Source organism: Hypomesus nipponensis, chromosome 22 (assembly GCF_054491055.1).
Source record: "Hypomesus nipponensis isolate SF chromosome 22, ASM5449105v1, whole genome shotgun sequence".
NCBI classification, from domain to species: domain Eukaryota; kingdom Metazoa; phylum Chordata; class Actinopteri; order Osmeriformes; family Osmeridae; genus Hypomesus; species Hypomesus nipponensis.
The window spans coordinates 18,771,067-18,789,622 of NC_140382.1; the positions used below are offsets into that span (position 1 = coordinate 18,771,067).

Consider the following 18,556-nt stretch of genomic DNA (forward strand, 5'->3'; position numbering starts at 1 on the left):
ATCAGAGGCTCACGACGGAATATCTGACAACTGGACCTGACTGTACAGACTGTACAGTGTGTTCGATGGTAACCCTGTGTGTGTGTGTGTGTGTGTGTGTGTGTGTGTGTGTGTGTGTGTGTGTGTGTGTGTTCTCCAGGGTCAGCCAGGACTGATGGGGAGGGAGGGGCCTGTAGGACTGACAGGACTACAGGTAAACAATCCCAGGAAATGGCGTGTGTTTACAAACAAACAGGACAGTATCGATCTGTTTACAAACAAACAGGACAGTATCGATCTGTTTACACCTCACAGGAGCTAGGGAGCTAGGATCTCCTGGATCACCTACTGCCTCTAATGTTGACACATATTAACCCTTCAACTGTGGTCACACAATTGGAAGTACTTACACATACTAATACATATAAATATTGATCCATCCATCCATCCATCCAGTACCTACCTACTGTAACGACTACTGGTACTATTGGCTGTCAGTAAGGCCTCTGGTTCAGCCATTGCCAGTGTCCAGACACGCCTGAAGAAATAAGACCTGTGTGTCTTTGTCCCCCTCAGGGCGTCCTGGGGCCCAGGGGCCCGCCGGGGCCAGAGGGCCCCCAGGGGGAGAAGGTAAGGCTGCCTCCACACTCCTCCTCAGGCAGGGGAGGTGATGGATGTCTAGACAGAACTCAGTCTCATTTCAGACCAGACAAAGTCCACATGAGCTACTCCAATCTGTGTCTCTGACTTACCCTCTCTCTCTCTCTCTCTCTCTCTCTCTCTCTCTTTCTCTCTCTGTGTTTTCTCTCTCTGTGTTTTCTCTCTCTCTCTCTCTCTCTTTCTCTCTCTCTCTCTTTCTCTCTCTCTCTCTTTCTTTCTCTCTCTCTCTCTCTCTCTCTCTCTCTCTCTCTCTCTCTCTCTCTCTGTGTTTTCTCTCTCTGTGTTTTCCCTCTCTCTCTCTCTCTCTCTCTCTCCCTCCCTCCAGGGGAAGGCTGGGGAGAGTGGATCGCTTGGTCCCCTGGGGCAGTCTGGCCCTCTGGTAATGATCCAGACATGATTTAGTCCCTGACAGGCTATCACCGCCCCCTGATATAAAGAGCTTAAAGGGGTCGTCTGCCACAATTCCTCGTCTCTGATGTTTGCTCTGTTGATGTGGTTGTTGTTGTTGTTTACAGGGTGTGGCTGGACCCGTAGGGGTGCGAGGTGACTCAGGGAAGCCAGGACCTCCAGTGAGTATGATTGTCTGTGCTCCACCTGGAGGACATCCTACACACCCAGCCACACTGGAAACCCAGAAGCATCCAGAACACCCATGACCTGCCAGGAAACCACTTAATCAAACGTCAAACTAAAGTTACCCAAGCAATTTACTTTTCAGTACATAATTAACAACCTTATAATTGGTTCAGTAATGAGATGTTTTTAGTATTATGTACTTGAGAGCGGTCAGAGCTTGAGTGGTGGGGGTTTCCAGTGCCTGGTGCAGCAGCTCTGATCGGCTGAGCGCGTTCTCCGTTTCAGGGGGCCGTGGGGAAGGCTGGCCCTGAGGGCTACCTGGGCCTCCAGGGGGTGCCGGGGGTCGAGGGCCTCAAAGGAGAACCAGGGGAACCAGGAGAACCAGGAGAACAGGTGCTGTCAGCCACAGACGGGATCCCAAAACCCTGCGCAGAATATCATCACCTCTTGACATTCCTGATACGTCTAGATTTTCTTGATACATCTGGCCCATGTCAGTCCTTTATCTCATCACAGACACGTGATATTGATGTCCTGATCCTGGTCTTTCTGCTTGTTTCCCCCAGGGTCCAGATGGTGTACCAGGCATCAGAGGGCCAGCAGAACTACCTGGTCTGGAGGTGATTCAGATTTACATACATATTATTATCTACTGTACTGTCTCAAACTCTCTCACTCTCTGGTCTAGAGAAAATTAAACTGCTTGAATAAGTATGACCTAATGCACCTTCTTAGCGTCTCACTCTGGTCTAGAGAAAATTAAACTGCTGAAATATGTATGACCTACTGCACCTTCTCAGCGTCTCACTGTAATGAGACTCTACATAACCAGGTATCATTGCTGCTGTTCTCTGTGTTTCCCCCCCCTCCTTAGGGGCCTCCGGGTGAGGTGGGACCTCAGGGACCAGCTGGCCCCCCCGGGGCCCAGGTGAGACAGGGGGGGGACGGGGACGGAAACGGGGACGGTCTGTACTGTGCATGATTTAGGATTGTATGCATTGTGATTTACTGTGATATGCTTTAAGCATTCTCTGAAGCCAAAGGACAGTTTCCACATTTGTGGACAGGATTGATTGAATTCCTTCCAGTAAGATTTCTGTTTTAATTGTACTGCGGGGGTCGTATGGGTGGATCCAGAATTGAATGAAAATCAAATTAAATCCAATGTTATTACTAAAGCCCTTTTTTACAAGCAATGTCACAGAGGGCTTCACATATGCCCATGGAACTGCCCCTCAGCCAACCTCAACCCTCAAGGAAGACAAGGAAAAACACCCAGGAAAACTATAGAGAAGAAAATACATAGTGGTCGTTACAGAAGGCTTAACAGCACCAATGTCCCAATCTCTTCCAATCTCCCCTTCTTGAACATGTCTTCCGTCGCTAGGGAGTTAGGTGGCTGAGTGGTGGGGAATCGGGCTATTAATCAGAAGGTCGCCAGTTCGATTCCCGGCTAAGCCAAATGACGTTGTGTCCTTGGGCAAGGCACTTCACCCTACTTGCCTCGGGGGGAATGTCCCTGTACTTACTGTAAGTCGCTGTGGATAAGAGCGTCTGCTAAATGACTAAATGACGCTGTTGCTGTTCCAGGGGCGGAGGGGAAACCCGGGGCCGGAGGGAAAGCAGGGCTTCAAAGGAGAGAAGGTCAGATCTCCCTGTCTCTTCTCATTTTTATTGTATTTTTCTTTTTAAACTATTCTTGCCATCCAATCACAGCTCACTCGCTGGCCTAGATACCTTTTGGCCTTCCCAAAGCCACTTTAGCACACGGACAGGTGAGAGGATGTCCTTGTTGTTGTTGATTTGTGTTCTTCCTGCAGGGAGATGGCGGCAGAGACGGATCGCCAGGGAGGGCAGGTCACGCCGGGAGGAAGGTGAGGAGCAGTTGGATTCAATCTTGTTAATTTCACGAGGCAAACTGCAGGCATGCACATACTAGATGTGAATCCCTTCATAAATAAACAATTCTGTTGGGAAAGGTGTATGTGAGGGTGAGTGAGTGAGAATTTTCATTTATTTTTGCCTGGTGTGCTAAGAGTGTAAGATTAGGTTGGGAAAGGTGTGTGTGTGTTTGTGCGTGCATTTGTGTGTGTGTGTGTGTGTGTTCTATGTATTATTGCTTGTTGCGTTAAGAGTGTAAACATCCACAGGGGAAGCGAGGGAAGGCTGGTCTCCGAGGGTCCAGAGGGGAGAGAGGCCCGAAGGTCAGAGGTCACAAACTCACATTCACAAACACTGACACGCGTGCAACTCTGAGGTTTGGACAAACTCAACTTTTGTCCAACCCTGGTTCTCGTCTCCTTCACAGGGAGAGAAAGGGGACCTGGGATGGATGGGTCCTCCAGGATGGGCGGGGTCGATCGTGAGTCCAGCTGATCCTTCCCAGCGCGGCGCCTTTCTGTCTACCTCCATCTATCTCTGTCCAATAAAGCATGAAAATACCCCTTAAAAAGAAGTAGCATTCTTTACTGCACCTCCTTCGTCTTCTTAAATAAACGACGGGTTGATGAACCAGTACTGGGGGAGAAACGCTGCATTGATGATAGACCCATCACCTGATGCAGTGTTGATATAGACCCATCACCTGATGCAGTGATGATATAGACCCATCACCTGATGCAGTGATGATATAGACCCATCACCTGATGCAGTGATGATATAGACCCATCACCTGATGCAGTGATGATATAGACCCATCACCTGATGCAGTGATGATATAGACCCATCACCTGATGCAGTGATGATATAGACCCATCACCTGATGCAGTGATGATATAGACCCATCACCTGATGCAGTGATGATATAGACCCATCACCTGATGCAGTGATGATATAGACCCATCACCTGATGCAGTGATGATATAGACCCATCACCTGATGCAGTGATGATATAGACCCATCACCTGATGCAGTGATGATATAGACCCATCACCTGATGCAGTGATGATATAGACCCATCACCTGATGCAGTGATGATATAGACCCATCTCCTGATGCAGTGATGATATAAACCCATAACCTGATGCTAGATATTCAACGCAGCTCTTATCTTCCAGGGCCTGCTTGGCTTGAGAGGAGAGGTGGGGGACACCGGAGAGACAGGCCCAGAGGTAAGTAAACTCCAGGTGATGGATGCTCTTTCTCAATCCTGGTCCTCAGGGGGCCCCTGCCATGTATGTTCCAGAGGATTCTCTCTTCCAACACACCTGATCTGAAGAAATGGGTGGTTACAAGGCTTCTGCTGAACTTCAGAATTACTCATTCATTTGAACCAGGGGCCTGTTCCATAAAGCGAGTTTGGCAAATAAACCAGGCTTACGTCAAGGAAAGTAGCTGACATAAGCCTGGCTTATTTGATAAACGCGCTTTATGGGACAGGTCCCAGGTGTGTAAGAAGAGGGAAACACCTCAAACATGCAGGACAGGGGGTCCCGGGGACCAGGGTTGAGGAAGGCTGGCTTGGAAGATGTGCCTCAGACTCTGACCAGCTGTGTTTGTCCCTCCAGGGAGAGAAAGGTGACATGGGACCTGCCGGACCCCCGGGGGTGGACGGGCCCAAGGTAAACAAACAATAAACAAAACATAAACAATAAACAAAACATTAACAATAAACAAAAATGACAAGGTTTCCCCACACAGTCTACGAATGTAAAATGATGGCTGTACGTGTTGCAGGGTCGTCTTGGACAGCCGGGAGTTAAAGGGCTTGATGGCCCAAAGGGGATGCAGGTAGGGTATCTTCTAGTATTTCCTCAACCTCAGATTCATCTAAAGCCTAAACTGTTGTTTTGGTTGTTTACCAGTCACTTTCCACGCAATAACATATAACACTTTTTGTGTTTGGTGAAGCAAACTATAGAAAATATATTTAAAATATATATATATATATTTAAAAAAAGTATAAATGTCGTTTATGTTTTATTGTTTTGTCTGGCTATTATTGTTTTTGTCTAACCACTGTGTCTCACCAGGGGAACGTTGGTCTGCTTGGACCTCGAGGCCTATTGGGAATGCCTGGACTTCCTGTGAGTGTTCTTCTCCTCTCTAATCTCCCTGAAACACACCTCATCACTCCTCCAGCATCATCCCATCCTCCTCTCTAATCTCCCTGAAACACACCTCATCACTCCTCCAGCATCATCCCATCCTCCTCTCTAATCTCCCTGAAACACACCTCATCACTCCTCCAGCATCATCCCATCCTCCTCTCTAATCTCCCTGAAACACACCTCATCACTCCTCCAACATCATCCCATCCTCCTCTCTAATCTCCCTGAAACACACCTCATCACTCCTCCAGCATCATCCCATCCTCCTCTCTAATCTCCCTGAAACACACCTCATCACTCCTCCAGCATCATCCCATCCTCCTCTCTAATCTCCCTGAAACACACCTCATCACTCCTCCAGCATCATCCCATCCTCCTCTCTAATCTCCCTAAAACACACCTCATCACTCCTCCAGCATCATCCCATCCTCCTCTCTAATCTCCCTGAAACACACCTCATCACTCCTCCAGCATCATCCCATCCTCCTCTCTAATCTCCCTGAAACACACCTCATCACTCCTCCAGCATCATCCCATCCTCCTCTCTAATCTCCCTGAAACACACCTCATCACTCCTCCAGCATCATCCCATCCTCCTCTCTAATCTCCCTGAAACACACCTCATCACTCCTCCAGCATCATCCCATCCTCCTCTCTAATCTCCCTGAAACACACCTCATCACTCCTCCAACATCATCCCATCCTCCTCTCTAATCTCCCTGAAACACACCTCATCACTCCTCCAACATCATCCCATCCTCCTGCAGATACTTCCAAGACCGCTGCTCCATTATCTAGTCCAAAGAAAATAAAAGCGAAACAGAAATTACAGGTTTTTGCAGGAGGAAGAAAAATACCGTCTTCTCAAAAGGCCCCTAATCTCATCCACTCAGCTTTGTCCTCCTCTGATCCAAATCATCTCAACATAGACTCTGTGAAGACATTACTGGGCTAATGAGCTAGATTCATTTGAATTGCATGTTCTTCTCCCCGTGGCCACCTGTTCACCTGTCCGTGTCTCCGACAGTCGTTCTGTTCCGCCTTGAAAGCTTCAGCGGTCGATTAATGCTTTTTCCGACTCGGCTGTCTTGGACGGCTTCTGTAGAAAACAAGTAATTCAGTATGCTGTTAAGAGCTCTGACGCTGTCGAAAATGTGATCTTAATGGAGGGACCCTGAGGGCAGTGAGTGGGTTGAAATTTGCTGTTAGTGTTGCGGCTTGAGATTCAAAACCGGCTGTCACATTCACCTCATTATTTTCTCATTTTCTCGTTTCCTACAGGGTTTATTTGGCGAAAGGGTAAGTTACAAAACTACGTCTTATCTCATGAATCCCATTTAGACATTCATTACTGCTTATCCAAAGTGACTAAGGACGAGTTTTTGTGCCGGCATTGGCTCGTATCGTCTGCTGACGGACATATCGACCCTCATATCAACCGCACGTACAATCACTTCATACCGGAAGCAAACTGATATGATTTATGCTTCAGCAAGCATTTCCATGTTATTCTTTTCACACTTCTTCTGATTATGCCTTTGGCTGATGCAGGCCGGTATTAACTCTCATGACATTCTCTGTGTATTTGTAGGGTTTGAAAGGCTATCCAGGGTTTCCTGGGCAACCGGGGAGAAGAGGACTCCCGGTAAGTGACTCTGGAAATGGATTTTTTTTCCAGCCGTCCTGTTGTAAATGTCACGTTGTGCTGTGGGATCGGCAGCAAACACGTTGAAGCTGCTCTGCACACAAGCATTGTGTTTAATCACATGGTGTGTGTGTGTGTGTGTTTAGTTCAGAAACGTTTCATCAATGACATCTTTCTGTGTATTAAAGGGCCCGCCTGGTCTCCCTGGCCTTCCAGGCCCCTCTCTGAACGTGACTCTAACTGAACTCAAGGCAAGTCATCCCCGCTGGCCTCGGAGGACCTTTGGAGCTTCCAAACGGGAAGGTTTTCGAAATAGAAAAATCCTTCGAAACCATCGATGCCGGAATGGAAAGTTACCATCGTTGGATTGTTATTTTCTGTCCCTAAAACGAGTGCCCCCCTCCCTTCTCCCAGGAGTTGATGTACGTGTCTGACAAGCCAAACTACCCCCTGCTGCAGAGCCTGCTGGACTCCCTGCAGCAGGACCTCAGGATGCTGCTGGACCCTCCAGACGGCAGCCAGGACCACCCTGCCACCACCTGCCTGGAGCTCTGGCTCTGCCACCCCCACTACGCCAGCGGTCTGAACCCCCCACACCACCCCCATACCACCCCCCACACCACCCCCACACCACCCCCCACACCACCCCCACACCACCCCCACACCACCCCCACACCACCCCCCACACCACCCCCACACCACCCCCCACACCACCCCCACACCACCCCCACACCACCCCCACACCACCCCCCACACCACCCCCACACCACCCCCCACACCACCCCCACACCACCCCCCACACCACCCCCATACCACCCCCACACCACCCCTGACCCATGTCCTCACCGAAAAAAATATTTTGTTGTAAAAAAATAAAGATTTTAAGATATATTTTCAGGGCATTTTTTATGCTCTATTATATAGGTTTTTAGTGACAGGAAAACCTAAAATGGCTATGAATTTTACTTATAAAACTTGGGTTGATTGTAAATGTGTAGTGTTGCTTCTGTTCAGGATGCTGCAGTGCTTAAGGTTGTGGTCATCATGTGTTCAGGGATGTATTACATCGACCCCAACCAGGGCAGCCCTGCGGACGCTCTCCTGGCCTTCTGCAACTTCTCTGGTCCAGACACCCAGACCTGCCTTCACCCCGAGGACCCACAGGTAGGACATCAGCAGTCTGCTCACCTCGCTCTCTCTCCTTCTCCCTCTATCTCTCTTTCTCTGTCCTCCCTCTCCCTCTCTCTCTCTCTCTCTCTCTCTCTCCATTTGTCTCTCTCTCTCACACACAAACACACACACATAAACCTGCCTTCACTCCACGTTCCCACAGGTAAAACATTAGCACTCAGCTCAAGTCTCTCTCTGTCTGTCTCTCTCACATACACACACAGTCACACGCTTAAATGCACAAACACACTTGTACACTCACTCACACATACATACATACATACATACATACATATATTGTATATGCTACAGACATACTAAACCCAGAGCAGATCCCCCAAATAATAATTATGTTTTTATCCCTCTACCTGAGTTTTTTTTTTTAACCAAAAGTATCCAATTTATTTGTACTTCAGCTTTGACCTGAATTCTAATCGCAAGCCTGGACAAGCAGGGTTTTTGGGAGTATAATCCCCATAGTAAGTAGTTTTTATTTATGTATTTTTAATCCAGTGTTATTTGTTTCCACAGGTTCCTACTAAAGCCTGGCTGAAGGACTCTGTGAACGAAGGCTCCTTCCAGTGGCTCAGCAGACTGGAGAACGGCTTCCAGGTGGGCCAGGGTCACTCACTATATCTCCCCTGCTCTCTTCCCCTCTCTCCTCTCCCCTTATCTCTAACTCGCCTCTGCCTTCTGTTTTACATATTTCTATATCCCTCATTTACTCTCTTTCTGTCTCTGTCTCTCTCCCCCTTTCCCCTCTCTCTCTGTCTCTCCCCCTCTCTCCCCCTCTCTCTCTATTTCTCTCTCTTTGTCTTTGTCTCTCTGTCTGTCTCTCGCACTGTCTCTCTCTCTAACGCTCTCTCTCTCTTTCTATCTCCTGTCACACTTCACTTAAAACTGTCTTATAAAGCATAAGAATGCAAAAAAAAAAAAAAAACGACATAAAAAAACAAAATACATAACTGTCTTGTTGCTACTACAGTTCTCCTATCCGGGCGCCAGCGTGGTCCAGACACGTTTCCTGAGGTTGCAGAGTGTGAGGGCGGTCCAGAAGATCACCTACTCCTGCCACCCTGGGGACAGACTGGGGCACACGGAGCGAGAGGTCAAGTTCCTCGCAGACACGCGCCGGCAGAGCTACCTGGGAGCGCTTCAAAACTGCGTGGTACGTCATGCGGCCTCGCGGCAGGCCTCGCGGCGGTCCGCGCTCCGCGCCGCTCTCACTGCTGGCAGCTTCACGTCATCAGAGTGTGTTTATGTTGTGAGATGCGCACGACTGACGCAAGTTTTCAATCTTTTGTTTTGCTTTAGTCTGCAGAAGAGATGGACTCTGGCTCGAGGGAGTCTGTGTTTGAGTTTGAGGACCTGAACCTGCTTCCTGTGAGGGATGTGGCGGTGCTGGAGAGCAGGAACTTCACACACCGGTTTGGCTTCACCATCGGGCCTGTGTGCTTCAGCTAGAGAGTGGGTGTAGGGGGCCAACAGTCCTCTGGCCCATCCTTAAGGACTCATTGTTAGAGCCAGGATCAAAGCTTGTATTCACACCCCGAGACGCGCTGAGCAGAGGGAATCCAGCCTCGTCACCGGTCAGTTGCCATGTTTGGGGGAGACATCTGTCGGTCGATGGACAGTTATGATACTTTGGGAGGGCATCCATCTTAACAAGCCCATGATCTTTCGGACAAGACGGTTCTTTGTTTACGGGGACGTTTTCCTTGTTGATGAATAATTTATATTTGTTTTTAATCTCTATATAAACGGTTCTCGTTGCGTTTTTACAGTGCGTTCGTTATGTTGTAAAGGGGGTTCACTAACTTCCACTTTGGTGTGTTAAACTGAACAGATGGAAACTAAAACAGGCTGAACTAGAGTTGTGTGGTGGATTGGGCCCCTCAACAACGTGTTCAGAAGCACAGCTAATGTTGTCCTGCCTGTTCTCAGTGCTTTTTATCAAACCACAAGTTCCATACTTGAAGGGTTAGGTGAGGTCACCTACTTTCATAGATGAAACTACTCATTCTGACACCCGGTTGTCTCAAGAATTCCTCATTTGACAATGAAGACACAGGACCTCAATCCATACTTGAAACTCATCAATGGCACTTTGGCGGAAAACATTTTTTTTATTATTATTATATTCCATTGCTTTAAACAATTCAATAACTAGACTTTATAATTTGCTCATGCGATATAACGCAGTATATACAGTAGATTTCAATTTTCCTCATTCGTGTATAAAATACTTGTGTTCTACATGCCTCAGGTACGGTTTAAATATTGAATCGATGCGCGCACTGAAGCTGCAGTGTAACATGGGTTGAATTATGTGTGTTGAGACTCGTTAGCATGCTTGTGATGCGTCGCAGCTCCGAGGTGATCTGTCAATCCATCTCCTTTTCCTAGCACAGCAGTTGAGCGCGGAGCAATTTCTGTCCAGTGAAGTGTTCACTCTTTTCAATCCACTAAGTGCTGAACACTACCATGGTCTACATGTGCTCAGCGAAAACACAATCCCATTTATGTTTCTCAAAGCAATTCGAGACCGGTGATGCGTGGTGTTCACTGTCTGCAGCCGACAACCCAACCGCTGGGATGTGAGAGAGATCTCAGGAAACATTCACGAGGAAACGTTATTTTGTTTGTTTGTGTCCAGTAAAAACCTCGACCTAGGCTATTATACTCCACCTGTTCACTGCAACCTGTCACTTCACAACGTTCCTGTAGTAAAGACCCACCCCTCAAGACCCTCATGGAAATGATGTATTATGCCTGTGTTTTAGTCTAATAAACATTTGTTTATTTCACCTGCACAGACTGAGAAAATGAGTTTAATGTATTCTTTTAATACCTTGAATTCTTTCATTTTCTACTCATGCTATTATGACTACATTTATACAAACATTTAACGTGATTGCCTTAGCTGGCTGAGACTGATCATCGGTGCTTTATTGTTGTCGAACTGTTTTGTACAAATCTCCATAACTGTTACATTTTGATATTAACTAGAAATTATATGCTGGACATTTGTCTTGTATCTATGCGACCCACCTGCTCAGTCGAAAAAATGTATTGGTCGAATAACAATAAAAGATATCAAACACATCAGTTTCTAATTATTTAGTAGGCTTTGTTTTATGAAGTTGGTACATCATAACAGCAAGGTACTTTTCCATGACTACGTTTTAAATATATATTCTTTAAATTCACAAGGAAAATTAAATTGAGTTATCCTTCCTTACTCCATTTTATTTATTTGTTCAAAGTACATAACAAATGTTATTTCAGTACCAAGTAACAACTCTAATCGTAGTGACGTACTGATCATGTGACAAAAACACAACGAGACGTGTCTCCCGAGTCTTGTCACTTGCAGGCAAAACCAATCACAGTTAGCCCGCTAGCCAAATAATATCGTTATCATCCATAAGATATGGATGGTAGTATGGATGGATGGAAGTAACCCAGATTTAACAGCTCTACTTGGTCTGGCCACCGCTCGGAAACAAGTCGAAGGTAGCCAGCAAGATAGCTAGCTGATGTTTTTCTTATTGTCAAATGGTAGGCAGCTAGCTAGCTCTACATCTGGCTAGCGCTGGCTAGCTACCCACATAAAAGGAGGATTATGGAGCTGGGTTGGGTGTGGAGATGATTCGACTGGGAGAATCAACGTAGGTAGCTAGCTAGCTTCTCCCTCAGAACCAGAAAACACTTGCTAACTAAAACAACACGCCGCAAAGACACTACAACCAAGATATCTGCAAGGTAAGTTCAGAATAAGTACTGTTCCATTTTACGGATGTGATGATATCTAGCAATTAGCTGTCAAGTGCTCGTTGGAGTACATCAGGAGGACATCAATGTATTTTGCGTGCAAGATACGGTGCGTGATTATCAAATTTGTTGATTTACCAAGTCGTAAACAGGTGCTCTTGCTGAACAATGAACTATTTCCATTACCATGTTTGACAGACGCGCAGATGCATCAAAGCTTACTTTTCATGATCCAATGAATCTATCGCCGCTGGTTAAGGAGATGAACAAATACTTAAGTAATGTATTACCAGATATGTGCTTGTACACAGTCTTTGATTATAATAATGACTCGAGTGTAGTAGGTTAGGCAACGTTCATGACATGATTTCAGGATCGCTTTTAACTTGTTCTCTCCTGCTATCAGTACAGCACAGCTTGTATGTCCCTTCTATGACGGTTGCTGTCATCTGGAGAAATGTACCCCCCACCCAGAAAGGACTTCATCTCCCTCACCCTCAGTGACCAGCACAGCCGCAGCTACAACAATGGCAAGCACCGTCGTCAATCCTGCTTGAGGGTGAGTGAGTGAATTAATACTGAATGAGCTTGTGAGTGAATGAAAAGGTGCGTGTCCCATCTCAAAGCAGCCGGTGGGTCACGCAAGTTGAACTCTTGTTCAACCGGTCTCTCAGCCCCCACAACGTCTTTCTCTTGTTTGTTTGACGTGGCAAGTGGCACCAGATTTTTCGTATTCCGTTTCCTGCCTGAAGCAGTTGGTATCTAAAGGAAGACTGTCACAATGAGTTTTTTCTTCATCCATTGCAGCATTGAGTTACCATGTCGTACCGACAGTCTTGTTCAAAACAAACTTTTATTTTTGTATGTATATATCTTTAGATAAAGTAATATGGGCACAGTAGATGGGTGGAATTTCTCCCCATTTAAAATGTTTGAACGTTGTATAGAAGCTTCAGCGTCAAATGGTTTCTCAAAGAGGAAGGTGTCTCCTGGGACAGGGTTGTTTGTTTCCTGACATGGCTGCTCATCCAGGCCTTTGTGTCCCAGCACAAGTGTTAATTAGGTGCTCTAAATACCGGCCTCTAGTTTGACCTATGCTGTTGCTTCCCATGGGGTCCTCTCTCTCTCTCTCTCTCTTTGTATCTCTCTCTCTCTATGTATCTCTCTCTCTCCCTCTCTCTCTCTCTCTCTCTCTCTCCCTCTCTCTCTCTCTCTCTCTCTCTCTCTCTCTCTGTATCTCTCTCCCTCTTGCTTTCCCAGCCAAACCCTAGGTATTATCAAGTAATACATGATTAATGAACTGAGCTCATTGGGAACCCCCTCCCCCCCCCCCAACACACACAGTTTCCCTTCAGTGCTATAGCAAGGCAGAAGAAACACACGTTTGACTTCCTGTTTGTCCCACCACAGAAATGGAAGCAGCTGTCTCGCCTGCAGCGCAGCCTGGTCCTCTTCCTCCTGGGCCTGCTGCTGGTCTGTGGACTGCTGTCCTACCCTGGTGTCTCCAGGCTGTGGGGAGGTGAGCACACACACACACACACACACACTCTGTGGACTGCTGTCCTACCCTGGTGTCTCCAGGCTGTGGGGAGGTGAGCACACACACACACACTCGAGGAAGCAGGAGAAAGCTTGTGTTCCGCCCAGCCTTGTTTTAGTTTTTGACGTGTGTGTGTGTGTGTTTGTGCAGACGTGCCTGACAGGGAGGACTGGATTGAGCTGGATGACAGAGAGCTGAGACCAGTTCCTCCAGGGGCCAACCCTGTGGCTGGCCCTGCAGTGGGGGCAGGGGGGGCTGCCGTGGGGGCAGGGGGAGCTGCCGTGGGGCTGGCTGCAGGGCCAGAGGTGGGTCCAGCTCTGGGCCCAGCCGCAGGACCAGGCCTCATCCCTGTCCCCGAGATCATCCCAGAGATCATCCCTGAGCCGCAGAAACCCAAGGTCCTCCTTCTGCCCAAACCCCTTGTCAAGGTGAGAATCACTCAGACCAGGGTTTGTCAAATGGGCGTATGTGCGCCCCTATGGGTATGTGGAGGTACTATAGGGGGCACATGAGAGGAAGTGGAAAATATCTTTGGGGAGGTATAAATACATATTTATACAATGTAAATACAGGTATACAGGGTACCTGGATTCATGAATCAGGAAAAGGAGGCCAAAAACCTCAGCTTTAGACTATTATGCGCTTCACTACGACGGTTTTAATACTCAAATCGAACCTTAGCGACTGTTGATCGCCGATCGTGACCCACCATGTCGTTTTCTAGAAGAGGCCGTTCCCGAACAAGAGAGGCCCTCCCAGCCAGCAGAGGCAGCAGAGGGCGGGGAACGCCTCAGAGCTGCTGCCCAGGGAGCAGCCAGAGCCTCCAGGGAACACCGAGGAGGTGGAAGAGGACAAGGGAGATAAACAACTTGTCAGGTGGGCTTCTAAAAATACCAGATTAATTTAGTGGATGTTTGTTTCCAAGGCAGTGTACAAGGAGGGGAGGGGGAGGGGGCGACTGTTAATAGCAATGCAGGTATGTGTGGAAAATATGATGATGTGGTTTAATTGTAGCTACAGTATAGCCTATAATAAGACAAGGTGGAGGGTCTTTGTTCAGCGCTTGTGTGTGTCTGGTGTGCGTAGCTGGAGAGGGGCCATGATCGAGGCGGACCAGGGTACGGAGGCCCCTCCCTCTCCTAATGAGAGAGACGTCCCAGCCTCCCCCGGGGACGCCAAGGACGCCAGTCCCCTGGAGCCAGGTCCGCTCTCACACCTCACACACACCCTCTCACACACCCCTCACACACACTTCACACATGCCTGTGTGTGTGTGTGTAGTTTCCATGAGTTCCGTAGACAGGCTGGAGGTCGTGCGAGAGGCCTTCACGCACGCCTGGAAGGGCTACAAGGAGTTTGCCTGGGGCCACGACGAGCTGAAGCCCCTGTCCAAGTCGTTTGGGGAGTGGTTCGGCCTGGGTCTGACGCTGATCGACGCCCTGGACACCATGTGGATCCTGGGGCTGAAAGAGGGTAGGTCCAGGCTGCTCTGCCACACCTCCACCTCCCTAACCCTCTCCCCCCCTAGCTACACTTCCACCTCCCTATCTCTTCCCCCCTAGCTACACTTCCACCTCCCTAACCCTCTTCCCCCCCCTGCGAGACTTCCACCTCACAGTGACCTGCTGTCTTACAGGGGAGGGATTGTGTAAGACAATAGAGGACGCATGCTGTTGACATAACAAACAAACTTTGTTCAGCTGTTCTTAACCATCAGTTCATTCGTTGTTCGATAACGACCTCCACTCTCCTCTCAGCAGATTAGCATTTATTCAGAGACAAAGAGCAAGTATCGCAGCACATGTCTTCGCCCTCGGCATCTCTACAGATCACATTTCTGTTCCTCCCTCTCTTCTTGCTTTCCTCGCCCTCTCGCGTCGTCACACAGAGTTCGCGGAGGCCAGGAAGTGGGTGGAGACAGAGCTGTCCTTCTCCAAGGATGTGGACGTGAACCTGTTTGAGAGCACCATCCGCATCCTGGGAGGCCTGCTCAGCACGTATCACCTGACCGGAGACCAGCTGTTCCTCGACAAGGCGGTGAGTCAGAGGCTTGCCGACTGCCACACACACACAGCCTCTACAGCCTGCTGTTGTCTAGGCTACTGATTCAACGGACACGACATTGAAACAGAAAGTAAGGGGGGGGGGGACTGTGGGGGGGATAAGAACACTTAAGTGCTACCCTAAGTGAGGTGATGAAAACATTTATGATAATTGACTGTCGTGTTTTTTCCACAGGGACACTCTTGCACTTTTGAGGTTCTTGCTGTTTAATTGTAACTTGTCTAACTACATGCTCTTATTGTTCTTTCCTTTGGAACTTATTTGCTTTCACAACGTATGCTTCATGTCTGGCTACCCGCAATGTTTGGGGCTATCTTGTTATTATGATCAGTGACCTATGCACTTATGTAAAACTCTCTCTTGGAAGTTGCTTTGGATAAAAGCGTCTGCTAAATGCATAAATGTATTGTAAATGTAATTGATAAAAAAATTAAATAAGCACTGTTTAAAAAATACAATCGAGGATAGGAAGAACCCAAAGGAACAGTCACATATCCATGAAACAAACTCAATCCATCCCTTTTGTCTCCACTGCCTCCAGACAGACATCGGCACCAGACTGATGCCGGCCTTCAAGACCCCCTCCAAGATCCCCTTCTCTGACGTGAACCTGGGGAAGGGCTCGGCCCACCCGCCCCGCTGGACCTCCGACAGCACGGTCGCCGAGGTGACCAGCGTCCAGCTGGAGTTCAGAGAGCTCAGCCGCCTCACCCAGGACCCGCAGTACCAGGTTTGGCCAGCGGGAGGGAGGGGGCGCTGTGGAGCACAGCTCTTGTTGACTCCCCACATTCTTTATATATTATCAAAGTTATATTTAACCTCCACAGCCTCAGTAAAAAATTAAATAAAAGCTGTCCCACCCACTTTTGAAAACAAACATATGCCCCTGGCAAATAAAATAACCATTTTGGAGGATTAGGGTAGACCATCAGTTGCAGTTCTTGCTAAGAACTGTATACAGCAAGTCGTCCGAAATGACCCTTTCAAATTCATGTCAAAGAGTTTCAAGGCAATTAAATGTCAACTGTGCTGGTGCAGTGAGCCGGCTGGAGGGTAGTAACCGCTTCCCATTCTCCCTCCACCAGGAGGTGGTGAACGAAGTGATGAGGCTTGTCCACAAGCTGCCAGGGAAACGCGATGGTCTGGTGCCCATGTTCATCAACACCAACAGCGGCCAGTTCACCCATAAAGGGGCATTCACGCTGGGCGCGCGGGCAGACAGCTACTACGAGTACCTGCTCAAGCAGTGGATCCAGGGAGGCAAGACAGAGAATGAGTAAGCAGAAGCAGCATGAACTGCACCTGAATAGTGTCCAAGGTTGAGGAGCAGTTGGGGGGGAAAAATATGTGTGTGTGTGTGCGTGCAGCCTGTTGGAAGACTACCTGCAGGCGGTGGAAGGGGTAAAGAAACACCTTCTTAAACAGACTGGACCCAGCAGAATGACCTTCGTAGGGGAGATGTCCCAAAACCGATTCAACCCCAAGATGGTGAGAATCAAACATACGCGCACACACACACGGTCTATACACACACACGCACGCTACACACACACACACCCTGCATCTTGAGGACAGAACAGAGAAGCCTAAAATTTAGTAGATTAAAGCAAAGCACAATAGTACACGATAGTCCTCATCTCATCAATGATGCAACTTTTTTAATGTATTTTTTACTTCTTTTCAAAAAAAAGAATTTAACGACACCCAAAAGTTTTTTTGAAACTGAAAAAATAAAAGTAAAAAAAAAAATACATATATATATAGATATAAAATGTTTTACCCCCCCCCCCCCCCCCCCCCCCAGGACCACCTGGTGTGCTTCCTGCCAGGCACGCTGGCGCTGGGCGCCCACAACGGGCTGCCCGCAGAGCACATGGAGCTGGCCCTGCAGCTGATGGAGACCTGTCACCAGATGTATGTTCAGATGGAGACGGGCCTGAGCCCTGAGATCGCCCACTTCAACCTGCAGCCCCACGATGGGCGGGAGCTGGACGTCAAGGTGAGGCCTGCCGGCCGGGGCAATCACGTGGCGGATGTGTGTGTTCACGTGGCGGATTCTGGAAGACAGCCTCTCGTGGTGTCGATGATTCTGCTCGGCTGGCTTCGTTGCTCGCCCTAATTAAACTAGATTTGGCTCTTATCTTTGTTTATGTGGTGCGAGTTTCAAAGCAAAGTCTTGCTGAGAACATCAGATGTTGTATCTCTCTCTGAGCCCCCCCCCCCCCCCCGGGAATGTAATTCCCAATGTTAAACTATCTCGCTGAATACTTCTTGTCAGATCTCGAGCTTGTTTTTTGATATCAGAGACGCTTTCTGTATCATATTCGCATCAAATTAATTACACACAAAGGGGGAAGTAAAGTCTGTGTGTTGGGGTGTATTAGGGTGCATTAGGGTCAGCGTTTGAGTGCTAATGTGGCTCTGTCCCCATCAGCCTGCTGACAGACACAACCTCCTGCGTCCAGAGACTGTGGAGAGCCTGTTCTACCTGCACCGCTTCACCCAGGACAGCAAGTACCGCGACTGGGGCTGGGACATCCTCCAGAGCTTCAACAAGTACACCCGGGTCAGTCCCACACAGAACCCCCTTCCCCCAGGCAAACGGGAAGAAGGCTTTTAACACTTTTTGCACTTCTCGTACCGCGCTAAAACCCATCGACTCGTCTCACACTGTCTCTTATTGTAGCTGAGATCCCAGGAGCAGGAGTGGGTGTCCTCTTGTGTAGCAGTGTGTTCGTACCCATCCACTCTTGACCAACCAAGATTCCAAATGTGTGTTTTCTGTCTTACCGACCTACCCCCCCTAACCCTAACCCTACCCCCCAAACCCTAACACACCTACCCCCAACCCCCATGTGTGTTGTCTGCCCCCCCCCCAGGTTCCTAGCGGGGGCTACACCTCCATCAACAATGTGCGTGACCCTGTGAACCCGGGGCCCAGGGACAAGATGGAGAGCTTCTTCCTGGGGGAGACCCTCAAATACTTTTACCTGCTCTTCTCAGACGAACCGGACCTCCTTAGCCTGGACAAGTACGTGTTCAACACTGAGGCCCACCCCCTCCCCATCTGGCCCTCCGCTCCCTGAAACGCAGGAGTCA

General features: G+C 48.5%; 2 protein-coding genes across 3 annotated transcripts; both read left to right on the forward strand.

Moving 5' to 3' along the window:
* The first annotated feature begins 150 nt into the window (after positions 1-150).
* On the forward strand, positions 151-11,166 carry LOC146237047 (uncharacterized). Its single transcript, XM_084687295.1, has 23 exons — positions 151-193; positions 556-609; positions 965-1,018; positions 1,155-1,208; positions 1,501-1,608; positions 1,782-1,835; positions 2,090-2,143; positions 2,806-2,859; positions 3,036-3,089; positions 3,366-3,419; positions 3,524-3,577; positions 4,272-4,325; positions 4,722-4,775; positions 4,891-4,944; positions 5,187-5,240; positions 6,546-6,563; positions 6,856-6,909; positions 7,098-7,160; positions 7,324-7,489; positions 7,964-8,073; positions 8,611-8,691; positions 9,065-9,247; positions 9,394-11,166. The coding sequence occupies exons 1-23, from the start codon at positions 155-157 to the stop codon at positions 9,541-9,543; spliced, it is 1,674 nt and encodes a 557-aa protein (XP_084543421.1). The 5' UTR covers positions 151-154; the 3' UTR covers positions 9,544-11,166.
* A 251-nt stretch (positions 11,167-11,417) lies between these two features.
* Positions 11,418-18,556, forward strand: man1b1a (mannosidase, alpha, class 1B, member 1a). Of its 2 annotated transcripts, none has more exons than XM_084687741.1 (14): positions 11,418-11,844; positions 12,260-12,412; positions 13,264-13,372; positions 13,544-13,821; positions 14,118-14,269; positions 14,480-14,595; positions 14,675-14,866; positions 15,282-15,430; positions 15,999-16,187; positions 16,543-16,733; positions 16,825-16,945; positions 17,262-17,456; positions 17,892-18,023; positions 18,337-18,556. In XM_084687741.1, exons 2-14 carry the CDS (start codon positions 12,311-12,313, stop codon positions 18,541-18,543), a joined length of 2,133 nt encoding a protein of 710 aa, XP_084543867.1. In that variant the 5' UTR covers positions 11,418-11,844; positions 12,260-12,310; the 3' UTR covers positions 18,544-18,556. The 2 variants fall into 2 exon arrangements, with proteins under 2 accessions (XP_084543867.1, XP_084543868.1); XM_084687742.1 differs by having other exon boundaries at positions 14,121-14,269.

Excerpts from the sequence above, each read along its gene's own strand:
- LOC146237047 (XM_084687295.1), top strand. The coding sequence starts at position 155 with ATGGGGAGGGAGGGGCCTGTAGGACTGACAGGACTACAG. Across the intron at positions 610-964 it reads AGGGCCCCCAGGGGGAGAAG|GGGAAGGCTGGGGAGAGTGG; the intron begins GTAAGGCTGCCT and ends CCCTCCCTCCAG. Across the intron at positions 7,490-7,963 it reads CCACCCCCACTACGCCAGCG|GGATGTATTACATCGACCCC; the intron begins GTCTGAACCCCC and ends TCATGTGTTCAG.
- man1b1a (XM_084687741.1), top strand. The coding sequence starts at position 12,311 with ATGTACCCCCCACCCAGAAAGGACTTCATCTCCCTCACCCTCAGTGAC. Across the intron at positions 14,596-14,674 it reads CGCCAGTCCCCTGGAGCCAG|TTTCCATGAGTTCCGTAGAC; the intron begins GTCCGCTCTCAC and ends GTGTGTGTGTAG. Across the intron at positions 17,457-17,891 it reads GGCGGGAGCTGGACGTCAAG|CCTGCTGACAGACACAACCT; the intron begins GTGAGGCCTGCC and ends TGTCCCCATCAG.